The following is a 24,091-nucleotide window of genomic DNA, read 5'->3' as shown; positions in this document are numbered from 1 at the left end:
ATCATTTCCTCGGGCTGCAATTAAACCAATCCAAGTACTCGTTGTTGAAGGGCTCAGTGACAATTAAAGATGGCTGCGGCCATGTACCATCACTAGCGACCGGTGACCTCTTTTTCCTCCTTGCCTGGCTCCTATGGTGGCAGGCTGGGCACGAGGACCATGCTGGGCCGGACCCTCCAAGAAGTGAGTGGAATTGGCTCGCTGAGGCCCCCGGGAGGGCGGAAAGTTAAGCGGACTTCGTTGACAAAGAGTCCCTGGGCTTTACCACGCATCTTGGCCCACCTCGCTGCCTTCTCTTGAACTGAGTGGGGGATAGGTACCTTTCGGTCCTTGGGATGTACTTGCCGTACCCATTCAGGAGTTAGGGCCTTAGCAGGGAAATCTCTGCACCGCGGATCTGTGGGGTGGTGAATCGGCTTCTCACCATTAGACGTTTGTTCTGGTGTGGGTCGGGCACCGGATGGTCTCGGAGTGGGCTTTGCCAGATAAAGGGGGCTTGCGGGGCCACTTCAGTCTCTCTTCTGTCCCCGACACTTAGCTGCAGTTGTCGCTAAGAAGCCCGGCGAAACTGTAGTTTGCAAAATTCAAACCAGTAATGTTTGGGCTTTTTCAAAGAATTCGTTCTCTAGGATTTACCAACCACTAAGATACCAGGGATTCCCGAACCCGTGTCTCCATTTCCTGGACGTCATGTTTGAACTCTAGGCTGTATTTGTGAACGCCTTCTGGGCAGTTCTTCTAAATGTCACGTAAGCACCCTCAAATTCACTTTAATCAGTGAAGTAATCATTGTAACAGGACTTACCTCTCAACCGCCGTCTTAAAAAACAAAAGCTCTGGTATTTCTGAATTCTTAATAGTCTATTTTTAATGGCACAAATATTCTCTCATTTGCCCTTAGATTCTTCCTCATCTTTCATATCCAGTAAATCATTAAGCCCTGTTCATTCTGTCTTGCAGATATGGCTGGAATCTGCCCTCTCACGTTATGTCTGCTGTTAAGCTTTAATTCAGGTCTTTTTACTTCCTTTTTACTTCCATCACTCAACCTTAGAACTGCCTGCAGGCCAGTTGCTATCAGAGTCACGTGAAGCACCTATTAAAACTAAAGCTATGTCCCACTCTAGACTTAATTAGATCTGTGTGGTAGGTTCAGGAGTATGGTTTAATGGGGGCTTCAGGTGATTTCTGGTAAGAAGTAGGCGCTGAGGACCTAAACTGCCTTCCATCTTCCTTTTTATTCCACCCTAGAAGTTGTCGTTTTGTTTGTTTGTTTGTTTCCCAGCTGGCAGCCTGGAATTATAATTATAGATAGCTGTAATATATAATGAGAACTTTAAATCCACAGGCTTTAAATAATAAATAGTTCCTCCCCAAAATACATTATTATTTTACCATTTTAAATTGTATCGAATCAAATTTTTTCTTTAAAAAATAAATTAATAAATGGACAACACCCAAAACTTGTTTTAAAATTAAATACAACCTATAAAAATATGGTATTTCCTTTTTCTGCCTTTTCCACTGGCAATCTAAGTAACAGAAAGAGACTCTAAAGAAAATATTTATTTTGGGGTAGCAATGCAATGGGAATATGTGTGATATAGTAAACTATGTGCCTACTCAAGGAGGTTGGGGCAAAGGATGTTTTTAAAGACAGAAAGAAAAAGATTACATAAATTATTTTGAATCAGTTATCCTTGGCCACAAGGATCAGTCACAAAGGTGGCATCAGTCCAAGGTTGAATGGCCAGTTGCTGGACAGACATCCTTACAGAAGTACTTGTGTGTGTGGAAGGTTGCAATGGCCTCTGTGCAAGGTTGTGTTTTTTGCAGTCTTATGATTGTTGTTTTTTAAAAAATTTTAATGGGTACATAGTAGTTGTACGTATTTATGGGGCACATGAGATATTTTGATATAGGCATACAATGCATAGTAATCACATCAGAGTAAATGGTGTGTCCATCACCTCAAGCATTTATCATTTCTTTGTGTTACAAACATTCCAGTTATACTCTTTTAGTTATTTTTAAATGTACAATAAATTATTGTTGACTGTAATCACCCACTGTGCTATCAAATACTGTATCTTATTCATTCTGTCTAACTATATTTTTGTACCCATTACCCATCCCCACTTCCCACCCCTACTACTACCCTTTCTAGCTTCTGGTAACCATCATTCTACTCTACCTCCACGAGATCAATTGTTTTAATTTTTAACTCCCACAAATAGGTGAGAACATGGGATTTTGTCTTTCTGTGCATGGCTTATTTCACTTAACATAATGCCCTCCAGTTCCATCCATGTTGTTGCAAATGACAGGCTCTCATTCTTTTTATGGCTGAATAGTACTCCATTGTGTACATGTAGGACATTTTCTCTATCCATTCATCTGTTGGTAGATACTTAGGTTGCTTTCAAATCTTGGCTATTGTGAATAGTGCTGCAAGAAACATGAGAGAGCAGATATGTCTTTGCTATGTTGATTTTCTTTCCTTTAGGTGCGTATATACCTAGCAGTGAGATTGCTGGATCATATGGTTGTGCTATTTTTTTTAATTTATTTTTAATTTTTTTTTTTTAGAGACAGGGTCTCACTGTGTTGGCCAGGTTGGTCTTGAATTATTGGCCTCAAGCAATCCTCCTCTCTCAGCCTCCCAAAGTGCTAGGATTACAGCTGTGAGCCACTGTGCCCAACCAGTAGTTCTATTTTTAGGTTTTTGAGGAACCTCCATACTATTCTCCATAGTGGCTGTAGTAATTTACATTTCAACCAACTTTTCTCTATCCTCACCAGCATTCATTATTGCCTGTCTTTTGGAAGAAGCCATTTTAAGTGGAGTGAGATGATACCTCATTGTAGTTTTGATTTGCAGTTCTCTAATGATCAGTGATGTTGAGCACGTTTTCATATACCGGTTTGCCATTTATATGTCTTTCTTTTGAGAAATGTCTATTCTGATCTTTTGCCCATTTTTAATTTGATTATTGGATTTTTTTTTTCCTGTTGAGTTTTTTGAACTCCTTATATACTTCGGTTATCAATCCCTTGTCAGCTGGAGTGTGATAGTTCTTCTTATCAGGCATTCGTGCATGAGAACCCTCTCTTCTTGACCTTCCTTGACTCCATTAGTCAGGATTTTAACACAAGTGACTCTATTTTGATTTTGACAACTGTCATAGCTCCTTAAGTGCTACCTTTTTTAGTGCTACTTCTCTCTGGTGTCATTGAGTGAGCCATAATGAAAAACAACTTTTGCGTCATGGGGGAAAAAGAACTATTCAGGAGAGCTGACCCAGGGGAAGACCCAGAGGTTGCCTTGGCATGATTACTTTTACTTAATCACTCCTTTAATGAACACCTATTAATGCCTAGCATGCAAAACATTTGGTGGTTATTTCCCCAGCTCTAAAACTACCTTCTGTCTACTTTGTATTTTTTCCACATCACTGTACTGATGCCCTAAATTCTACCAATTAGAGATTAATTAATTCATACAAATTATCTTTCAATTTAGTTATATTTTACATATGTACAGATGCCTGGGAAGGTTGAACGATTTGTTCACCCATTGTTGTAAATTATAACAGTTCAAATTTCTTCATAATACCTTAATTGAGATAATCAGTTGAAGAGGGGAAAATTTGCTGGGAATTAGGGAGAAGGGCTGGAAATGATGGAGGCAATTTGGGGGATGTGAGTGGAGGCTTATGGTAACAGGAGTCCTGGGATTAGGCACAAAAAAGAGGTAAAATGCCAAGTAGGTAAAATTCCTATTTGTAAATTTTACCCAGGTACATTCAGAAAGGGGGAGGAATCTCACTTTTACTTTTGTCTTTTGTGGCATGATTCCAGTGTTTCTAGGAGTGAGGCACCAGGCTAATATTATTAATCCTAAAGTTTAAAGAAGGATATATTCATTTGGCTTCTTGGAGCTTCAACTTTAGAAAAACTAATCATTGCTCTATAGGGAAATCGATTCTAAATTTTAAACAACTGTTATTCATTCAACTAACATTTAGTGAGTACCTCTGTGTTCCAGCCACTGGGGGGTAGCATTAAAGACGGACAGAAGCTCCTGCTTCCTGAAACCTAACATTTTTTTGTGGAAATGCAGCCATTAAACACTTTTAAAAAAAAAAAAAAAAAAAAAAGTAAAGGATATAATTTCAGGTAGTATAAGTACTGTGGAGAAAAATTAAGTCATAGTATGATAACTAGTTGGGGGAGCTGGACATTTTAGCTAGAGTAGCCAGGGAAGATTTCTCTGACTGAGTGAATAATACTTAATAGAGACCAGAAGGATATGAAGGGGGAACACTGGGCAGATCTGAGAGAATAGTGTTCCAGGCAGATGGAACAGTAAGTACAAAGACCCTAAAACAAGAGCAAGCTTAACATGTTCGAGGAATAGCAAGAGGGCCAGCATGCCTGGAGAAAAGTGAATGAAGACAGCAATGAGAGAAGAGGTTAGGGAGACAGGTAGGAGCCAAATTGCGGAGAACCTTTGAGGCCACAGTAGGGAGTATGGATTTTATTCAAAGTGTAATGGGAATCTTCTGGAAAGTTTTGAATCTGTGGACATGATCTGAGTTAAAATTTTAAAAGCTCCTTCAGATGACTCTTAAGGATCCATGATCTATAGAAAAGCAAGTAATAAAGTACAAAGACTGACCGGGTGCAATGGCTCATGCCTTTAAACCCAGCACTTTCAGAAGCTGAGGCAGGCTGATTGAGCTCAGGAGTTCAAGACCAGCCTGGGCAATGTGGTGAAACCCTGTCTTTACAAAAAACACAAAAATTAGCTGGGCATGGTAGCGCATGGCTTTAATCCCAGCTGCTCAGGAGGCTGAGGTGGGAGGATCACTTGAGCCTGGGAGGCTGAGGCTGCAATGAGGCGAGATCACATCAGTGCACGCCAGGCTTGGCAGCAGAGCAAGGCCCTGTCTCAAAAAAAAAAAAAAAAAAAAAAAAAAAAAAAAAAGAGCAAGAAAGCATTTTAGAAGCCTGTTGCATTGGCAAGAGATAGTGGGAGTGGATATTGTTTTTAAAGTTAGGGTTTGCAGATGTTTTGGATATGGGGTTTGAGGGAAAGAGAAGAATCAAGGTTTTACTTAGGTTTTAGGCCAGGGCAGTTGGGGAAATGTAACATCAAGATGGGAAAACCTCTAAAGGGAACATGTTTGGAATGGGAAGGTTATCAAGAGTTTTGTTTTGGATGTGTTAATTTTTAGATGCCTCCTAGATATCCAAGTGAAGATATCACTTAAGCAGCTAGATACAAGAGTTCAGAGCTCAGCAAAGAGGCTAGGTGAGAGATATACATTGGCCAGAGTATAGAAGATAATTAAACCTATAGGGCTCGATGAGATTACCTCAGAAGTTGAGTGTAAAAATAGAGGAAGACCTAAAATTCCAACATTTTGGAGGTCAACAATAGGAAGTAAAGCCAGCAAAAGAGACTTGAAAGAATGCCCAGTGAGACAGGAGGAAAAGCCAGGATGGCATGGTGTCCTGAACACAGAGAAGAAGTGTTTCAAGGAGGGAGTGGTCACTTGTGTTGAATGCTACTAAGGAGTACTGTAAAATGAGGGCTGGTACTGACCAGTGGGTTTAGGAATGTGGAGCTTGCTGGTGATCTTGACATGCAATTTCAAGAAGCAAGAAGGCAAAAGCATGAATGGACTATGTTAAAGAGAGGATGAATACCTGTCCCTGGAATACTCAGCCTTCAAGAGCTCTCCTGTACCTTCAGTGTTTATCAAGGCAATTTTTTTTTTTAAAGACCCTTCTTTTCTGGCCGGGCACAGTGGCTCATGCCTGTAATCCCAGCACTTCGGAAGGCTGAGGCGGGCAGATCACAAGGTCAGGAGTTCGAGGGCGCATACCTGTAATCCCAGCTACTCAGGAGGCTGAGGCAGGAGAATCGCTTGAACCCGGGAGGCGGAGGTTACAGTGAGCCGAGATCGCACCACTGCACTCTAGCCTGGACGACAGAGCGAGACTCCGTTTAAAAAAAAAAAAAAAAAAGACAGTTCCTTTCCTAAGTAAACCTCTAATGCTGTCTGTTCAGTTAATTAAAATGTCTCCACTTCGTTACAGAGAAATAAATGCCAAAGTGTCTTGCATAGAGAGTAATTACACAGGTTGAACATCCCTAATCTGAAAATCTGAAATGCTCCAAAATCCAAAACTTTTTGAGCACCAACATGATTTTCAAAGGGCGTGTTCAAAGGAGATGCTCACTGGAGCATTTTAGACTTGAGATTTTTGGGTCAGGGATGCTCAGCTGGAAAGCATATAGTACACATAGAGGACTCCAAAGTCTGAAAATATCCGAAATCTAAACACTTCTTGTGCCAAGCATTTTGGATAAGGGATACTCACCCTGTAGTATAGTAAGTAGTTCAGCGCATGAGTGTTGAAACAAGATCAGTCCTCAGTTGAATCCCAGCTCTGCTACCTTTTTTTTGTTTTTTTTAGACAGAGTCTCACTCTGTCGCCAGACTGGAGTACAGTGGCGCAATCTCTTCTCACTGCAACCTCTGCCTCCCGGGTTCAAGCGATTCTCCTGCCTCAGCTTCCCAAGTAGCTGGAACTACAGATGCCCGCCACCACGCCCAGCTAATTTTTGTATTTTTAGTAGAGACGGGGTTTCACCATGTTGGCCAGAATGGTCTTGATCTCTAGACCTTGTGATCAGCCCGCCTTGGCCTCCCAAAGTGCTGGGATTACAGGGGTGAGCCACCACGCCCAGCCAGCTCTGCTGCTTTTTAGTTATGTGACCTCAGGTAGGAACTTCAGTTTTTTTAAATCTGTAAATGGAGATAATAATAGCTTCTCAGTGTGGATGTAAAGATTAAATGATATATTAAGCACCGAGGACAATGCCTAGAACTAAGTACTACCTATTATTAACATTAATTTTGTTACAGGGACAAAATTACTAAATTATATGTATTTGCATTTTTCCCTTCCCTTACTTTCTAAGAAGAGTGGTTCCTGAGCAAGGTTTTGAAATTTTTCTAAGGAGGTATATTAATTGTCTATGGCTGCATAAAAAATTACCATAAACTTTGTGGCTTAAAGTAACATAATCTCAGGATCTCACAGTTTTCTGGGTCAGAAGTCTGGGCATGGAGTAACTGGGTTCTCTACTCAGGGTCTCACAAGGCTGAAATCCATGTGCTGTAGTTGTACTGCAAGGTATTGCCAGGGCTAGAGTTCCATCTGAGCTCCAGCCCTCTGGACCTCATTGGTTTTGGCAGAGTTCATTTCCTGTGGTTGTGGAACTAAGGTCCCTTTTTCTTGCTGGCTGTGTGGATAGTAAAGTAAGTGAGCTGAGGGCTGGAGACATGGGATGGCTGGAATTGACATTTTGGAGATCATACGGATGTTAGTAATGTTGTATGTAGTCTGGGCAGTAACCAGGAGAGTTGGCAACTGGGGTGAGGTGAAGGAAAAGTTTGTGTGAAGTGAGGTCAAAGAACTGAAAAATCAGGTGTTGATGTACATGGACTTGAAATTTGACGGGAACAAGGGAGAGGATAGGAGCAATAGTAACGAAGATGACAGTGCGCTAGGCAACAAAATTGTCAATGGATGAAAAGTAGTACCAGAGAGGCTATAGGTCAACACACCAGGGAGTGTGGTGTCATCTCCCAAGGCATGTGCTTCGGGTGAGCAGGATGTTTGAGAGAAGAGAAGCATTGAGGAACAAGGAGATCATCTGTCCCATCTCCCAGTCTGAACTGTGTGTTATGTGGTAGGTAGGTGCTAAACAGGAGAAGCAGTGGCTGCCAGGGAAGGCCTAGTTTCCATTAGAGAAAAGATGTGCCAGAGAGAGAATTTTTTTTCTTTTAACAAAAACTTAGAAGTTAACTTCGTTTTATATTCAGATGTGACACCTGCAGTTTCGTCCCGGGGAACTGTATATGTGATTTATATTTCCTGCTTCTTATGCTTGGTCCATTTAGCTGATTAGCATCTTTATTTTCACTTCTCTTTTCCGATTCCCTTATTGATTTTGTTTTTCTCAAATCTAGAGTTCCTAAAAATGGTCTCAATGAAAATCGGCACCATTTCCAGTGAATACTCCTAGACAATCTTATTTTTTGCCGTTCAGTCACAATTGTAACACCTTAGCTTTTATCCTCAGACCAGTCTGGAAGCAGCTTGAGGATAGTAGACATTAGGGGACTTGAGAGGAGTCAAGGAAGGAGAGAAAGTGGCAGATGCAATTTTCCTCATTATTACAACTTAGCCATGGGATGGACCTGCCTACATATGTTTGTCTCTCTAGCTCTGGGTTTTTGCTAGTTCTAACTCTCTTCCACTCAGCCTGCTAGCATCTTTGTTCTTCCCATTCCATATACATGATATTAAAACACACTGCTCTCTTTTATTCTTTCTACCTTCTTTCTTCTAGAGGGTTTACATTTCTTTTCTTTTCTTTATTTCTTTATTTATTTTGAGACAAAGTTTCGCTCTTGTTGCCCAGATTGGAGTGCAATGGCACGATCTTGGCTCACTGCAACCTCCGCCTCCTAAGTTCAAGCGATTCTCCTGCCTCAGTCTCCCGAGTAGCTGGGATTACAGGCATGCGCCACCACACCTGGCTAATTTTATATTTTTAGTAGAGACGGGGTTTCTCCATGTTGGTCAGTCTGGTCTCCAACTCCCAGCCTCAGGTGATCTGTCTGCCTTGGCCTCCCAAAGTGCTGGGATTACAGGCGTGAGCCACCGCACCTGGCCAAGGGTTTACCTTTCATACAAACCATTCGACAAACTCTCTCTTCTTGTTACTATAAAAGTCACTTACTTAAGTCAGACCTCGCTGCCCTCCCCATCCCTGCAGCAGTCCAGCAGCCTCCCCATGGAAGTCCTTTTCCTCTTGTCGGTGAGCATTAGGGATCCTCTTGATGACCTCTTCCCACTGCTTGTTGCATTTAAAACCCTCAGCCCCAAGAATGCCATTGCTTTGATGATTTACTCAGTAGCTGAGAGCAGATCATTTGGAGATTTTCCGCTCAAATGCAAACTTCTGTTTCTTGGTACATATGGGACACGTGAAAATACTGTCAGCTTGGAGGACAACCTAAGCTTCCAATAGAGTAGAGATAGAAATGGAGAAGACTGTATATTATGAAGTCATACTGTCCCTTACTATTTGTTTGCCTTTGGACAAATCACTCCAGGTCTCTGAGCTTCAGTTTCTTCATCTGTCAAATGAGATAAACAGTACCTAACTTGTGTGATTGTTTTTTGGTTTTGTTTTGTTTTTTGACAGAGTCTGGCTCTGTCACCAGGCTGGAGTACAGTGGCGCAATCTCAGCTCACTGCAACCTCCGCCTCCCAGGTTCAAGTGATTCTCCTGCCTCAGCCTCCCAAGTAGCTGGGACTACAGGCACGCACCACCACACCTGGCTAATTTTTATATTTTTAGTAGAGACGGGGTTTCATCATGTTGACCAGGATGGTCTCGATCTCCTGACCTCATGATCCGCCCGCCTCGGCCTCCCAAAGTGCTGGGATTACAGGAGCGAGTCACTGCACCCAGCCAGTGTGGTTGTTTTAAGGGTTAAATGAAGTAATAACGCATGTAAAGCAACAGTGCCTGACTCTTAGAAAATACTTGGTAAATACTATTCCTTCCCCTGTTCTCCTTTTCTCTCAGCTCCCATCTAATCCAATTATCTTTTCATAAAATCTCCAAAGTTTTGGTGTCATCTTTTACTTCTTGTTATTCATCCCTTTTATCTGATTAGTAAGTACATGTTATTATTACTTCCTACAGGAAATATTAGACACCCATGACTCCATCTCAGGCCCTACTTCCTGTCAATATACACTGGTATTCACTACTTCAGTCACTTTTGGTGTAGTTTTTTTTTTTTTTAACTCCTTCTTTACCAGCCTTCCTAATGTCTTCCCTAAAGACAGAATTTCAGAAAAGTTTGTTTTTAGTTTGTCTTTGAACCTGTATTTTATAAGCATTTCTCTCAATTCATAGTGTCTCTTACTTGAACTCCACAATAGGTATAAAGATCTTATTTAGAGAGCCATAAAAATCCTGCAGTGCCTTGTCCAGTTCACTTCTCTTTTTTTCTCTCTGGACTGCCTGTGTTGCAGCTAAGCTACCCTCTGTACAGAATCTGCCTTCAGCCATCCTTCACCCATGCTGTGCCTCAACTCCCCCTGGACAGGATGGTTTACCTGACTTATGGCTGTTGTTTGTACAGCCTGACTTTAAAACCAAAAGTTAGCTAAGGAGAAGAATGTCATGTCCTCCACCTCTCCTCAAGCTGATCAGTGCATCACCCTTCCTCCACTACACTAAGTGTTAGAGGTAATAGGTTCTGTTGATTTTGAACCTAAGCCTCACTTTAAAATGTTATACTTAGCCACTCCATCACCCCTACCCCCACCAACATAACATTTGAAACTTCTGCAGACTCAGTAAAAGGTTTTTGAATTGTATACACTATAGGTTTCTGCGGCACTGAAACAAGGCCAAATTACACCAACAGAGCTCTGTCAAAAATGTCTCTCTCTCATCAAGAAGACCAAGTTTCTAAATGCCTACATTACTGTGTCGGAAGAGGTGGCCTTAAAACAAGCTGAAGAATCAGAAAAGAGATATAAGAATGGTAAATTGCTTTTAACTATACTTAATTGTTGTATCTCCAGAGAAGGAGTTTAATTGGTTGTAGTAGTCTCCATTTGTCAAGTGAAGCTTTCAACATAAAACGTAGCCTTATTTAAAGAACTTGCCATGAGGATAATAAAAATGAGGGTAATGGCTATGTGATGCTTTATACTGTCCAACTGTATTAATTTCTGCCATAAATTTGATTTCTGAAGAAGTATCTTTGCCAAAAACTAGTAGTTCCTGTTATAACATGTATTCATGTATCTTTATATTTGAAACTCTCTCCTTTGTCACTCTTTTGGCTTTTTAATGCAGGACAGTCACTTGGGGATTTAGATGGAATTCCCGTTGCAGTAAAAGACAACTTCAGCACGTCCGGCATTGAGACAACGTGTGCATCAAATATGCTGAAAGGTGAAGTTTAACTCATCAGAGCATTGACACTTTTGTAAAAATCGGTATTTTTTGCTTTAAGGATAATAAAGTACCAAGATAATTTCAGACTAATTACATCTTTGAAGGAAATATTTAGAATATAATACCACCTTTTTTACTATTTACTCTTTCAGAATGCAGAATTTTTCTTTAGAGGTAGGCCAGCTTAATGAATACTATTTCAGAAGTTTTCAAAGATTCTATTAAATTTAGGAAGACTCAATTCAATAACTAATTACCAATCGGGTGCTTGCCTGTAGTCCCAGCTACTGGGGAGGCTGAGGTGGGAGAATCACTTGAGCTCAGGAGTTTGAGTCCAGCCTGGGCCACATAGTGAGACCCCATCTCTAAAAAATGAAATAAAAAACTGATTACTGTAAACACACTATATAACCTCTACCTTCAGCTAATTGATAACATGGGAATAAGTGTGAACTGGCTATCATCGATACCCTTCTCTTGTAGATGATGTGAGGATTCATTAACATCTACTGGCCAGTTATTTTTTATTTTCTGATTCCTCTCTTATAGCACAGTATGGCAATGTTTAGATTTATTCTTTAGAGTTCGGTCAAAAGAAAGCAGGTTTATCAAGATATTTGGATCCTAGGAAGAAACAGAAATAGAAAAAAGGTTATTCAGAGTACTATAAGCTGAAAATAATATTCTATGAGGAATATGCCCCACCTTCCTCTAATATGCAGACTGTTGTTCATTATTTTGGAATGTATGCTACAGCTTTTCAATAGCCAGAGAAAATTTTAGTTGAAAATAAAGATCTATTTCTACTGGAAATACATAAAAATTACTGTGTGGTATAACATCATCTGAGAAGAAACAGTCAAGTACAGTGAGCAAAATAGAGATTTATTATTTCAAAAATACTGGGTACATCTCTGACTATCATGCAATATTTTGTAGAACTAACTGTTAAAGTCTGTTTTTAGATTATAAAAATAGTGAATGCACAGACTATCTTTGGAAAACATACATTTAACAGTAGAAAAAAAATTACTGGAAGAAAGTACAACTGATTATTTAAATTAGGAATAATTAAGGCATATCATTATGAATTGCTTAATTGCAGTTTAGACTCTTTTTTTTGTTTTTTTTTTGTTTGTTTAAGACAGAGTCTTGCTCTGTCACCCAGGGTGGAGTGCAGTGGCGCAGTCTTGGCTCACTGCAACTTCTGCCTCCTGGGTTCAAGTGATTCTCCTGTCTCACCTCCTGAGTAGCTGAGATTACAGGCATGCGCCACCACACCCAGCTAAATTTTATACTTTTAGTAGAGACAGGGTTTCTCCACATTGGCCAGGTTGGTCTCAAACTCCTGACCTCAGGTGATCTGCCTGTCTTGGCCTCCCAAAGTGTTGGAATTACAGGCATGAGCCACCCCGCCCAGCCGACTCTTGTTTCTTACATATGATTTGCATGTTCACTGTTTTGTTTCCTGTAAAAAAATAACTGGCCTTTTGGCAGGAACCACCATCATACAGTAATTCACCAAAATGATGAACACAAAGGGAAAGAGGAGAGGCCCCAATACGTGTTTTGTAGGCCTTTTAGAAAACAAGGAGTTGTTTGCCACATACATGCAAACCTGTAAGAAAGGTGATGTTGTAGACATCAAGGGAATGGGTACTGTTCAAAAAGGAATGCCCCACAAGTGTTACCATGGTGAAACTGGAGAGTCTACAGTGTTCCCCAGCATGCTGTCGGCATTGTTGTAAATAAACGGGCAAGATTCTTGCCAAGAGAATGAATGTGCATATTGAGCACAGTAAGTGCTGTAAGAGCTGAGATAGCTTCCTGAAATGCATTAAGGAAAATGATGAGAAAAAGAAGGAAGCCAAAGAGAAAGGTACCTGGGTTCAACTGAAGCCTCAGCCTGCTCCACCGGGAGAAACACACTATGTGAGAACCAGTGGGAAGGCTCCTGAGCTGCTGGAGCCTATTCCCTGTGAATTCATGGCATAATAGGTATAAACAAATAAAAGACTTCTGGACTGTAAAAAACAATAATAGTAACTAAATTTTTTTCAGGTTATATACCACCTTATAATGCTACAGTAGTTCAGAAGTTGTTGGATCAGGGAGCTCTACTAATGGGAAAAACAAATTTAGATGAGTTTGCTATGGGGTAAGTAAAATTGAAATCTTCTCTTGAGTTTCTTATGTCTGTGCCTTTATTTTCATTTTTTTTGTTGGGGGAGAGGTGGGGGGACGGAGTCTCGCTCTGTCGTCCAAGCTGGAGTGCAGTGGCGCGATCTCGGCTCACTGCAAGCCCCGCCTCCCGGGTTCACGCCATTCCCCTGCCTCAGCCTCCCGAGTAGCTGGGACTACAGGTGCCCGCCACCACGCCCGGCTAATTTTTTGTATTTTTAGTAGAGATGGGGTTTCACTGTGTTAGCCAGGGTGATCTCGATCTCCTGACCTCGTGATCCACCCCCCTCGGCCTCCCAAAGTGCTTGGATTACAGGCGTGAGCCACTGAGCCCGGCCTGTGCCTTTGTTTTCACTAAAAGTAGTTACCTAAAAGGATTGAGGGTCTAATGCCAGTTTCTTAGTCCCTCTGTGAGATTATGTTCAGTTGTTTAACAGATATATAGTCATCTCTAATTTTACTTTTAGTTTGTATTTCCCTGATGACTAATAACATTAAACATCTTTTCATGTGTTTATTTTGCCATCCCTGTATCTTCATCAGTGAAGACAGCTGTTCAAATTCTTTGCCCGTTTTTGGAAATTGGGTCATCTTATTACTGAGTTGTAAGAATTCTTTCTGGCTCAGGCCTGTAATCCCAGCACTTTGGGAGGCCAAGGCAGGCAGATAACCTAAGGTAGGGAGTTCGAGGCCAACCTGACCAAAATGGAGAAACCCCGTCTCTACTAAAAACACAAAAATTACCCGGGTGTGGTGGCACATGCCTGTAATCCCAGCTACTTGGGAGGCTTGAACCCGGGAGGCGGAAGTTGCAGTGAGCCAAGATCGCGCCACTGCACTCCAGCCTGGGCAACAAGAGCACAACTCCATCTCAGGAAAAAAAAAAAAAAGAAAAGAAAAGAATTCTTTCATATATTTTGGATTCAAATCCATTATCAGATAGATGCTGATTTGCAAATTTTTATTCAAGTCTCTGGTTTATCTTTTTATTCTCTGAACATGCCTTTCAAACAGTAAAAGTTCTTAATTTTGATAAAGTCCAGTTTCTCAATTGTTCTCTTCCTTTTTTCTCTTCTTTCATTCTTTTTTTTTTTTTTTTTTTTTTGAGACAAAGTTTTGCTCTTGTCGTCCAGGCTGGAATGCAATGGTATGATCTCAGCTCGCTGCAACCTCCGCCTCCCAGCTTCAAGCAATTCTCCTGACTCAGCCTCCCAAGTAGCTGGGACTACAGGCATGCCCCACCATGCCCAGCTAATTTTTGTATTTTTAGTAGAGATGGGGTTTCACCATGCTGGCCAGGCTGCTCTTGAACTCCTGACTTCAGGTGGTCCACCTGCGTAGGCCTCCCGGGATTACAGGCATGTAATCCATCGTACCCGTCCTTCTTTTCTTTTTTCTTTTCTTCCTTTCATATAGACAGTGTCTCACTGGGTTGCCCAGGCTGATCTCAAACTCCTGGACTCGAACTGTGCTCCCAGCTTGGTCCAACAAAGTGTTGGGAGGCACGAGTAACTGTGCTTGGCCCATTTTTTCCTTTATTTTTTAAAGATGGAGTTTCACTATGTTACCCAAGCTGTTCTTGAACTCCTGGGGTCAAGTGATCCTCCGACCTCATCCTTCCGAGGAGCTGGGACTGCAAGCACACATCACCTCACATGGCTTAATTTTTTCTTTTATGATGTGTGTATTTTTTTTTGTTTTTTGAGACACAGTTGCGCTCCTGTTGCCGAGGATGGGGTGCAATGGCACGATTTCGGCTCACTACAACCTCTGCCTCCCAGGTTCAAGCGATTCTCCTGCCTCAGCCTCCCGAGTAGCTGAGATTATAGGCGTGCACCACTGGGCCCAGCTAGTTTTGTGTTTTTAGTAGAGATGGGGTTTCACCATGTTGGCCAGGCTGGTCTCAAACTCCTGACCTCAGGTGATCTGCCCCCCTCGTCTCCCAAAGTGCTGGGATTTCAGGCGTAAGCAATCGTGCCTGGCCAAGAAATCTTTACTAACAAAGGTCACAAAGACTTTTTTCCTAGAAGTTTTATTGTTTAGCTCTTACATTTAGATCTGTGATTCACTTCGAATTAGATTTTCGTATATAGTATGAATAAAGTCCATTTATTAAACATATGGATGTCTATTAACTCCAGCACTAATGATAAAAAAGATTAGCCTTTTCTTGTTGAATGATCTTAGATTTTTTGGTCAAAAATTGAGCACATTCATGTAGGTCTGTTTCTGGACTCTGTTGCTTCTCTGTTTATTCCAATGTCACACCATCTTGATTATTATAGCTTTATAGTAAGCCTTGAAATTATGTAGTAAGAGTCTTCTAACTTTGTTCTTCTTTTTCAAAATCATTTTACATAATCCAGATTGTTATATTTTGATATGTTTTAGAATAAGCTTGCTAATTTCTACAAAGAAGTTTAATGGGATTCTGATTGTAATTGTGTTGAATTTATAGATCAACTTGGAAAGAATTGGCATCATAATAGGTGTCTTCTCATCCATGAATACCCTACCTAAATTTCTCCATTTAGTGAGATTTTGTTTTACTCAGGAATGTTTTTATGATTTCCTGCATATAAATCGTACATATAATTTGATGTATTCCCATGTTTTATGTTTCTTTTCTTTTCTTTTTTGAGACAGAATCTCACTCTGTCACCCAGGCTGGAGTGCAGTGATGTGATCTCGGCTCACTGCAACCTCTGCCTCCTGGGTTTAAGAGATTCTCCTGCCTCAACCTCCCAAGTAGCTAGGCCTACAGGTGCCCACCACCACCCCCAGCTAATTTTTGTATTTTTAGTAGAGATGGGGTTTCACCATATTGGCCAGGCTGGTCTCAAACTCCTGACCTCAGGTGATCCGCCCGCGTCGTCCTCCCAAAGTGTTGGGATTATAGGTGTGAGCCACTGCCCTCGGCCATGTTTCTTAATGCTATAGAAAATTGTATTTTTTTCAGTTTCTAATTGTTTATTGCTAGTACGTTGAAACATAATTGATTTTTCTATATTGACCTTTTATCCCATGACCTTGTTAAAGCTCGCTTATTAGTTCTAGTTGATCTTTGTGCTATAGAATATTTTATGTAGCAAGTTGTGTAGTCTACAAATAGAGTTCATCTTATTTCTTCTTCTTGCCTTACTTCACCAGTTAGGGCCTTAGGTGCAATGTTGAATAGAAGTGGTGAGAGCAGATTTCCTTGCCTTGATCTTGATCTTAGGGAAAAGCAGTCTTTCACCAAAAGTACTTTATACTTACCCTTTTATGACACTTGTCACATTTGTAATATTTGCTTGGTCTTTGTTCTCTGTTTCATAGAAACAAGAGTCCTTGCGTGTGTAGTTCAGAGTGGTAGCTCTTCAAATTCATTATATATATGTTGAATGAACTAATCCATGGGAGTAAATTTGAACAAAGGCTTTTAGGACATTGCCTTCATCAGCTGATCAAAATTAACATCACCAGTGAGGGTGAAGTGGACGTTATGTGCCTCCAGATGTAATTGTCTGAGGATATAATATCACCTATGTAATATTCCAGCTGAGAATGTATAACCTGACTCTACTAATGGGGAAACAAAAGATAAATCCAAAATGAGAACCAGTCTATTAAAATATCATATGAAAACAAAAAAGGGCTGTGAAAATCTTCCAGGATAAGAGATAAAGAAAGTAAAACCTAACATCATAAAACTTAAGAAAATTTAGGGGGAGGTCAGGCCTGGTGGCTCACGCCTGTTATCTCAGCACTGTGGGAAACTGAGGCAGTAGAATTGCTTGAGGCCAGGAGTCCTAGACCAGCCTGGGCAACCTAGTGAGACCCTGTCTCTACAGAAAAAAACAATTTAAAACGACAGGGAAAAATATTTGTGACCTAGAATTAGTCAAAGGTCTTTTAGATAGGACGCATGAAGCACAAATCCACTTAAAAAATTGATAGACTTCATTAAGAACTAAAAAATTGATAGACTTCATTAAAATTAAGAACTTCTGTACTTTGAAATATACTACTAAGAAAGTGAAAACGCCAGCCACAGACTGAGAGAAAAATATTTGCAAAACTTGTATCTCAGAAAGAACTGATATCCAAAATACATAGAACATTTCCCACCTCAATAAGAAAATAACAAAACAAGCAACTGTATTTTTAAAAAATGAACAAAAGATTTAAACAGACATTTCATCAGAGATTAAAACATAGTTGACAAACACATGAAAAACTGCTTAATATCTTTGATCATTAGGGAAATTCAAAATTAAAATCACAATGAGCCTGGGCACAGTGGCTCACACCTGTAATCTCAGCACTTTTGGAGGCCAAGGCGTGGTAGTGGATGCCTGTAGTCCCAGCTACTCGAGAGGCACGAGAATCGCCTGAACTTGGATCACTTGAAACCGGGAGATGGAGCTTGCAGTGAGCCAAGATCTGCGCCACTGCACTCCAGCCTGGGCAATAGAGCGAGAATGTCTCAAAAAAAAAAAAAAAGAGAGAGACAATGATAATTAAATGGAAGACCTGACTCTAGATTTGATCCAGGAAGGGGATAAAATGCCATAAAGTACATTATTATTATTATTAATTCTTTTTGTTTGTTTGTTTTGAGACGGAGTCTGGCTCTGTCGCCCAGGCTGGAGTCCATTGGCGCCATCTCGGCTCACTGCAAGCTCCCCCTCCCGGGTTCACGCCATTCTCCTGCCTCCGCCTCCCGAGTAGCTGGGACTACAGGTGCCCGCCACCACGCCCGGCTAATTTTTTGTAGTTTTAGTAGAGACGGGGTTTCACCGTGTTAGACAGGATGGTCTCCTGACCCCGTGATCTGCCCGCCTCGGCCTCCCAAAGTGCGAGAATTACAGGCGTGAGCCATCGCGCCCGGCCAAAGTACATTATTGAATCAGTTGACATAATTGAATTACGTACAGTAGATTAGGTAAACGTATTGATATTAATGTTACTGAGATTGATAACTGTACTGTGACTGTATAACATGATATCCTTATTCTTAGGAAATACACACTCAAGTATTTAGGGATAAAGGGCTATGATATATATAAGTTGGACCCTTAAGATACCCTTAAGTTTCTATCATACTTTGTGTATATATGTACATATATATACACACAGAGCACATAAGTAGTAAAGCAAATGGGATAAAATATTGACCGTAGGTACATCTGGGTAAGGGGTATAAAGTGCTTTATATGTTATTTTTATTTTTGTAGTTTATCTGAGAATAAAATCATTTCAAAAATTTAAAAGAAAGTTATTAGCATTCCACTTGTAATGTTTTCCATAGAACTTCTGGTTAAGGGAGAGATTTCCTCAGAAGACTTAAACTGAATATGACCCTTTTCAGCTGGAAGACCTTGATTCACAAGGGGGAAATCATCTTCAGTTGAATTGGATGATCAAATGAGACAAAATCTTTTCTTAGCCGATTAGCTTTCTCTACTTTCTTCCACAAATGCTCTTCCTTCCCATCCTCCCCAACTGTCAATTAATGAAAGCTACATGTGAGCAGGCTTCCCACCTTTTTCAATTCAAGCTACAGTGGGTTCTTAAATGCTCAATGAGTGTCAGAAGCAAGTAATATACTCAGAAGATGAAATTTTCACAAAAAATGAAAGTTTTACTAAGGTATCTTGCTTCACTTCATCAGATCTGGGAGCACAGATGGTATATTTGGACCAGTTAAAAACCCCTGGAGTTATTCGAAACAATATAGAGAAAAGAGGAAGCAGAATCCCCACAGCAAGAATGAAGATTCAGACTGGCTGATAACTGGAGGGAGCTCAGGTGGGAGTGCAGCTGCCGTATCGGCGTTCACATGCTACGCGTAAGATGCTTTTCTCTATCTGTATTTTAAAACCCACCCATATACAAACAGTCGTAAAGTGTGTCCAGCAATAGACTAGTTCATACCTCGGTATTTTTCTTTTTAGTGAGCTGTATGTGCTCAAAGGTATATCAAAATTATATCTTGTAGTTGCACTCAACTGTACAGTACACTGTGTATATTTAATACTTTTAATTTTAATTTAAGATAAATTTTTCTCCATGGTATCTGGTTCTCTTAAAATATGATTTTGTGGATCTTGTAGAATAAAGCATTGAACATAAATGAACTTCATTGCATTTTATTTTTAAATAATTTCAGTGTGTGCTCACTGATTGTACAAATATTTAGGGACTAACATACAATGACTTTAGTTGAGTGCTGCTGAACTAAACTGTTAGTAATGTTTATCCTTCAGCAAGGTCAGACTTTTGAAAAAAAAAAAAAGGAAAAAAAAGAAAAAAAATGCTAATATGTATTAATAAGATATTTTAAATAGTGTTTTCAGAAATCTGCAATTAAAAATGTACATCAGTAAGTAAAGTTTTCTCAAGCTTTAGGAATTTTTTTTATTGTTATTATTGGAGTTATTTTATTTCTGTACTTTGTATTTTATTTTATTTATGTATTTTTATTTCTGTACTTGGCTCCTCCCTCCTCCCAGCTTTAGGTGCTGATTCTGTTTATCTATCATCCTTTGTATTTGGTAAGAATCCATTGATGATATTTTCAGTTCCATTTGTAAAGCATTTCTTAACTACCCAAAGAAAAGAAAGTAAATATGGCCATTGCTATATTTATCAGTCTCAATTTAATCAAAATGAATGTGTTTCTTTAATAATAGTTTTATATTTTATCTCCCCTTAATTATCCATTAAAACTAAGTTCTTTCACACACATTGCAATCCATAAATTATTTATATATTTTTAGAGCTATGGAGATGTGAGTTCTGCAGATTTTTTTTTCAGTTTTCCTAAAATCTTATTAACAAGTAAAACCATTTCATTTGATCTCTGTGGAATTTTATAGCATTGCATTAATATTAATGTGAGTTATGACAAGTTAGGACTGCAGGATTAGGTGCTTTTTTTCTGTCCTCATCATCTCACTTAGTGTTCATCTTTCTGAATGTGCTTTGAGTAGATGGCACTTTGACACATAATTCCTATGGAAATGTAAGTTTTACTTTTACACAGCCGTCAGTGAATGCTAATAAGAAAATGTATCTTTTAAAATTGTGAAAGCAACAGTCTGATTTTGTAGCTTAACTTGACACTGTAAGGAAGGAAATATAATTTGCATTTTCTGAGTGCCATGTTATTGTTAGGAGCATTGTTCAGCCCAAAGCTTCACTTTAAATATAAGCAATAGAAGCACAGACCAAAAATAACTTCAGATTGAATGTATGTCAAACTGTAAAGTGTTCTGCTTTTGTTTCCCCCTTTTTGATTTGTTTCCCTCTTTTTGATTTGTTTCTTTTGCGATCGTTTTAAAAACAGGAAGATTCCTGGAGTACTATGCAGCCACTGAAAAGAATGAGTCAGAGCACCATGCAATGACATGGAAAAATAACCAAGATAAATATGTTAAGTGAAAAATAAGTCGCAGAATCCATTTCTGTTAAAAGTAACAATTGCATACATATATATGTCAGTCATTGCATAGAAGTACTGGATGTCTGGATGAATGCATATCAGAACTGGTAACAGTTATTGTGGGGGCTGTGATTATAAGAGAAATCTTACTTTATACATCATATAGTTATATGATATCTTAATTTTTATAGTAGATATGTACTATTCTACAGCACAACTTTTGTTTTCCTGAAATGGTTTTTTAATTGTGGTAAAATGCACATAACATAAAATTTACCAGCTTAACCATTTTTAAATGTACAGTTCAAAAGTATTAAAAGCGTTGTGCAATCAGTCTTCAGAACACTTTTCATCTTGCAACGCTAAAACTGTGTACCCTTCAACCCTCCTCCCAGCCCTGGTAACCACCTTCTACTTTCTGTCTTATGAATCTGATTACTCTAGTTATCTCATGTACGTAGTGTCATATATAGTATTTGTCTTTCTGTGACTGGCTCATTTTACTTAGCATAATGTCCTGCAGGTTAGTTTTCTGTTTTTTTAAAATAAGAACAACACAAACTCTGTAGGTAACTGGGTAAAGAAATGAACAGTCACTTTGTAGTTGAGTAATGCATGTATAAATAAGTGTAAAATTATTTGAAATGCACATTAATAAAAACTTTTTGGTTATCACACTAACAATTTTAAAAATTCCTAGTACTCAGTGATGGTACTGAAACTTTAAAACACAATCTGACTCACTGCAACTGGGAATATAAATTGGCATAATCTTTCTGACAAGTAATTGGACAGTATATATCAGAAACTTATGTGCACTAAGTCTACTTCTTGGAAGCTAGCCTAGAAAGTACTCACACATAAGCAAAAATTTATGTTCAGAGATTTTCATTACAAAGTTATTTATTAAATAGTTATTCTAGTTAGAAACAACATAAGTATTTAAGTAAATTATTATACATCTCTATCCATGATTTTAAATGGGGTGGGTAGCAAAGGGCTGTATCTGAATTTCCAGGAGGGGCATATTTAGTCTGTAAAATCATACTGTAAAATTGTCATTAATTTGATTTGTTTTCAGGATCAACATCAGAGGAAAGTGCAAGATTTATATGTATATTGAAAGGAGAATGGACTTTAAAATACCAGGAATCACCAATTTATATGATGGAATATTACATATACTTTACATTTTCAGGAATTTTAATGACATAGTAAAAGGCTCATGTTAAAAAAGGGATGGAAACTCATGATTACAGAATTATCTCAACGATGAAAAAAATGCATTTTTAAAAAGACTTGAAGTTAATATACCAAAATGTTAACATTGTTTTCCTCTGGGTATTGGAATATTGAGTACCTAAAGTTCTCTATACTTTATGAATTCTCTGAGATGAACATGTGTTACTTTTGTGTAATCAGAGGAAAATACAGTTTAAAAATATACAATTGAAAGGGTAGATTCCAAATATAATTAGAGATATATCATTCTTCTAAAGATAATTCCATTTAAATTCCAGGGCTTTAGGATCAGATACAGGAGGATCGACCAGAAATCCTGCTGCCCACTGTGGGCTTATTGGTTTCAAACCGAGCTATGGCTTAGTTTCCCGTCATGGTCTCATTCCCCTGGTGAATTCGATGGATGTGCCAGGAATCTTAACCAGATGTGTGGATGATGCAGCAATTGTGTTGGGTATTTATATAATTCTATATCATTTGCAACAGTTTCTCTATAAAACAATGTATCTGCCATTCATAAGTATTGCTCCTTATAGGTGCACTGGCTGGACCTGACCCCAAGGACTCTACCACAGTACATGACCCTATTAATAAACCATTCATGCTTCCCAGTTTGGCAGATGTGAGCAAACTATGTATAGGAATTCCGAAGGTAACTTTTTCCTTTCATTACTTTATAGAAATACTGTCAAGTTCAATAGAGAGCACAGACTTGGGAGGCGGATTGGGTGGGTTTGAATCTCTGCTCTGCCACTTTTATTAATCATGTGAGTTGAGTATGTGAGTTAATCTCTTTTAGCTCAATTTCCCCATCTGTAAAATGGGAATAATAAAAATATTGCCTTTAGAGAGATTTGTGAGGATCGATTAGACAGTCATGTTAAGTCTGCAAATTGTTTCTGTAATGGGCAAGATAGTAAATATTTTAGACTTTGTGGACCATACAGTCTTTATCATAACTACTTAACTCTGCCATTATAGTGAGAAAGCAGCCACAGGCAATATGTAAATGAAAAAGTGTGTCTCTGTTCTAATAAAACTTTTATTTTCAAAAAACCAGCTGGCTTGTCATATCTGGCCTATGGGCCATAGTTTGCCAATCCCTAATGTAAAGAAGGGACTTAGCCCAAAGCCATACCTTGCATAGTAATGCCTCAAAAAATGTTAACATCTTTACTGTTATTATTATTACTACTGCATCTATTACAGTAGCAATTGAGTAATGAATACGTGAATGTTATAATGTTAAATTACTAACCTTTTAAAAATATTAAGGCTTGCAATATATTACTGCTTTAAATCTTTTAGGGAGATAAGTTACCCTGCAGAATAATGAAGTTTCACAACGTCAGCACTGTTGGTGTTTGGGGCTGGTAATTGTTTGTTGTGGGAGACTGTCCTGTGCATTGTAAGATGTTTAGTAGCATCCCTGGCCTCTACCCCTACATGCAAGTAGTACCCCACCACCAAAACCACAACCCCACAACCAAAAATGTCTTCAAACATTGTCAAGTGTCTCCTGGTTAGGGAAAAGGAGACAAAAGTAACCCCCAGGTAAGACCACTGCTATAGAGAAATACTACTTTATTTAAAATCTTCCATTAAGGTAATATATGTAAGGCCAAGTGCAGTGGCTTACGCCTGTAATCCCAGTATTTTGGGAAGCCAAGGCAGGAAGATCGCTTGAGATCAGGAGTTTGAGACCAGCCTGGGCAACATACAGAGACCTATCTCTACAAAAAGTTAAAAAAAAAAAAAAGTTGTGAGGTGTGGTGGCATGCATCTGTGGTCCTAGCTGTTTGGGAGGCTGAGGTGGGAGGATTGCTTGAGTCCAGGAGGTTGAGACTGCTGTGAGCCATGATTGCACCACTGCACTCCAGCCTGGGTGAGAGAGCAAGACTCTGCCTCAAAAAAAAAGGCAGTATCTGTGCCTTCTTTTAAGAATTTATTTACAGAGAACACAGGCTTTTAAACAGACCCAGTTTGAAATCCTAGACCCTCTACTTACCTGCTATTTAATATTAGGAAAGTAACTTCTTATGTCAAGATTTTTCATTAACAAAATGAAGGATTATAATACCTAGATCACAGGCTTGTTAAAAGCATGACATGAGAGAACCTTTGAAAATAATCTAACAGGGTACCTGATACATGAGCAATTAGCA

The 24,091-nt window shown here is 39.3% G+C and overlaps 1 protein-coding gene across 2 annotated transcripts in view; it reads left to right on the top strand.

Annotated features, from left to right (window-relative positions):
* Positions 1 to 55: 55 nt before the first annotated feature.
* Positions 56 to 24,091, top strand: part of QRSL1 (glutaminyl-tRNA amidotransferase subunit QRSL1) — a 37,540-nt gene continuing 13,504 nt past the window's right edge. Inside the window, exons 1-8 of one of the 2 annotated variants that reach the window (XM_065543654.2) lie at positions 56 to 183; positions 10,248 to 10,354; positions 10,496 to 10,655; positions 10,973 to 11,071; positions 13,136 to 13,232; positions 18,912 to 19,088; positions 22,205 to 22,380; positions 22,463 to 22,578. In XM_065543654.2, coding sequence (XP_065399726.1) covers positions 11,062 to 11,071; positions 13,136 to 13,232; positions 18,912 to 19,088; positions 22,205 to 22,380; positions 22,463 to 22,578 — 576 coding nt within the window. In that variant the 5' untranslated portion in view covers positions 56 to 183; positions 10,248 to 10,354; positions 10,496 to 10,655; positions 10,973 to 11,061. The remainder of the gene's footprint in view (positions 184 to 10,247; positions 10,355 to 10,495; positions 10,656 to 10,972; positions 11,072 to 13,135; positions 13,233 to 18,911; positions 19,089 to 22,204; positions 22,381 to 22,462; positions 22,579 to 24,091) is intronic. The other variant, XM_045391300.3, reaches the window with a different exon arrangement.

The sequence above is a fragment of the Macaca fascicularis genome, chromosome 4 (assembly GCF_037993035.2).
Source record: "Macaca fascicularis isolate 582-1 chromosome 4, T2T-MFA8v1.1".
Lineage (NCBI taxonomy): Eukaryota > Metazoa > Chordata > Mammalia > Primates > Cercopithecidae > Macaca > Macaca fascicularis.
Note: the sequence above shows the minus strand (reverse complement) of the source record. Positions and strands in the feature narration are given on the sequence as shown.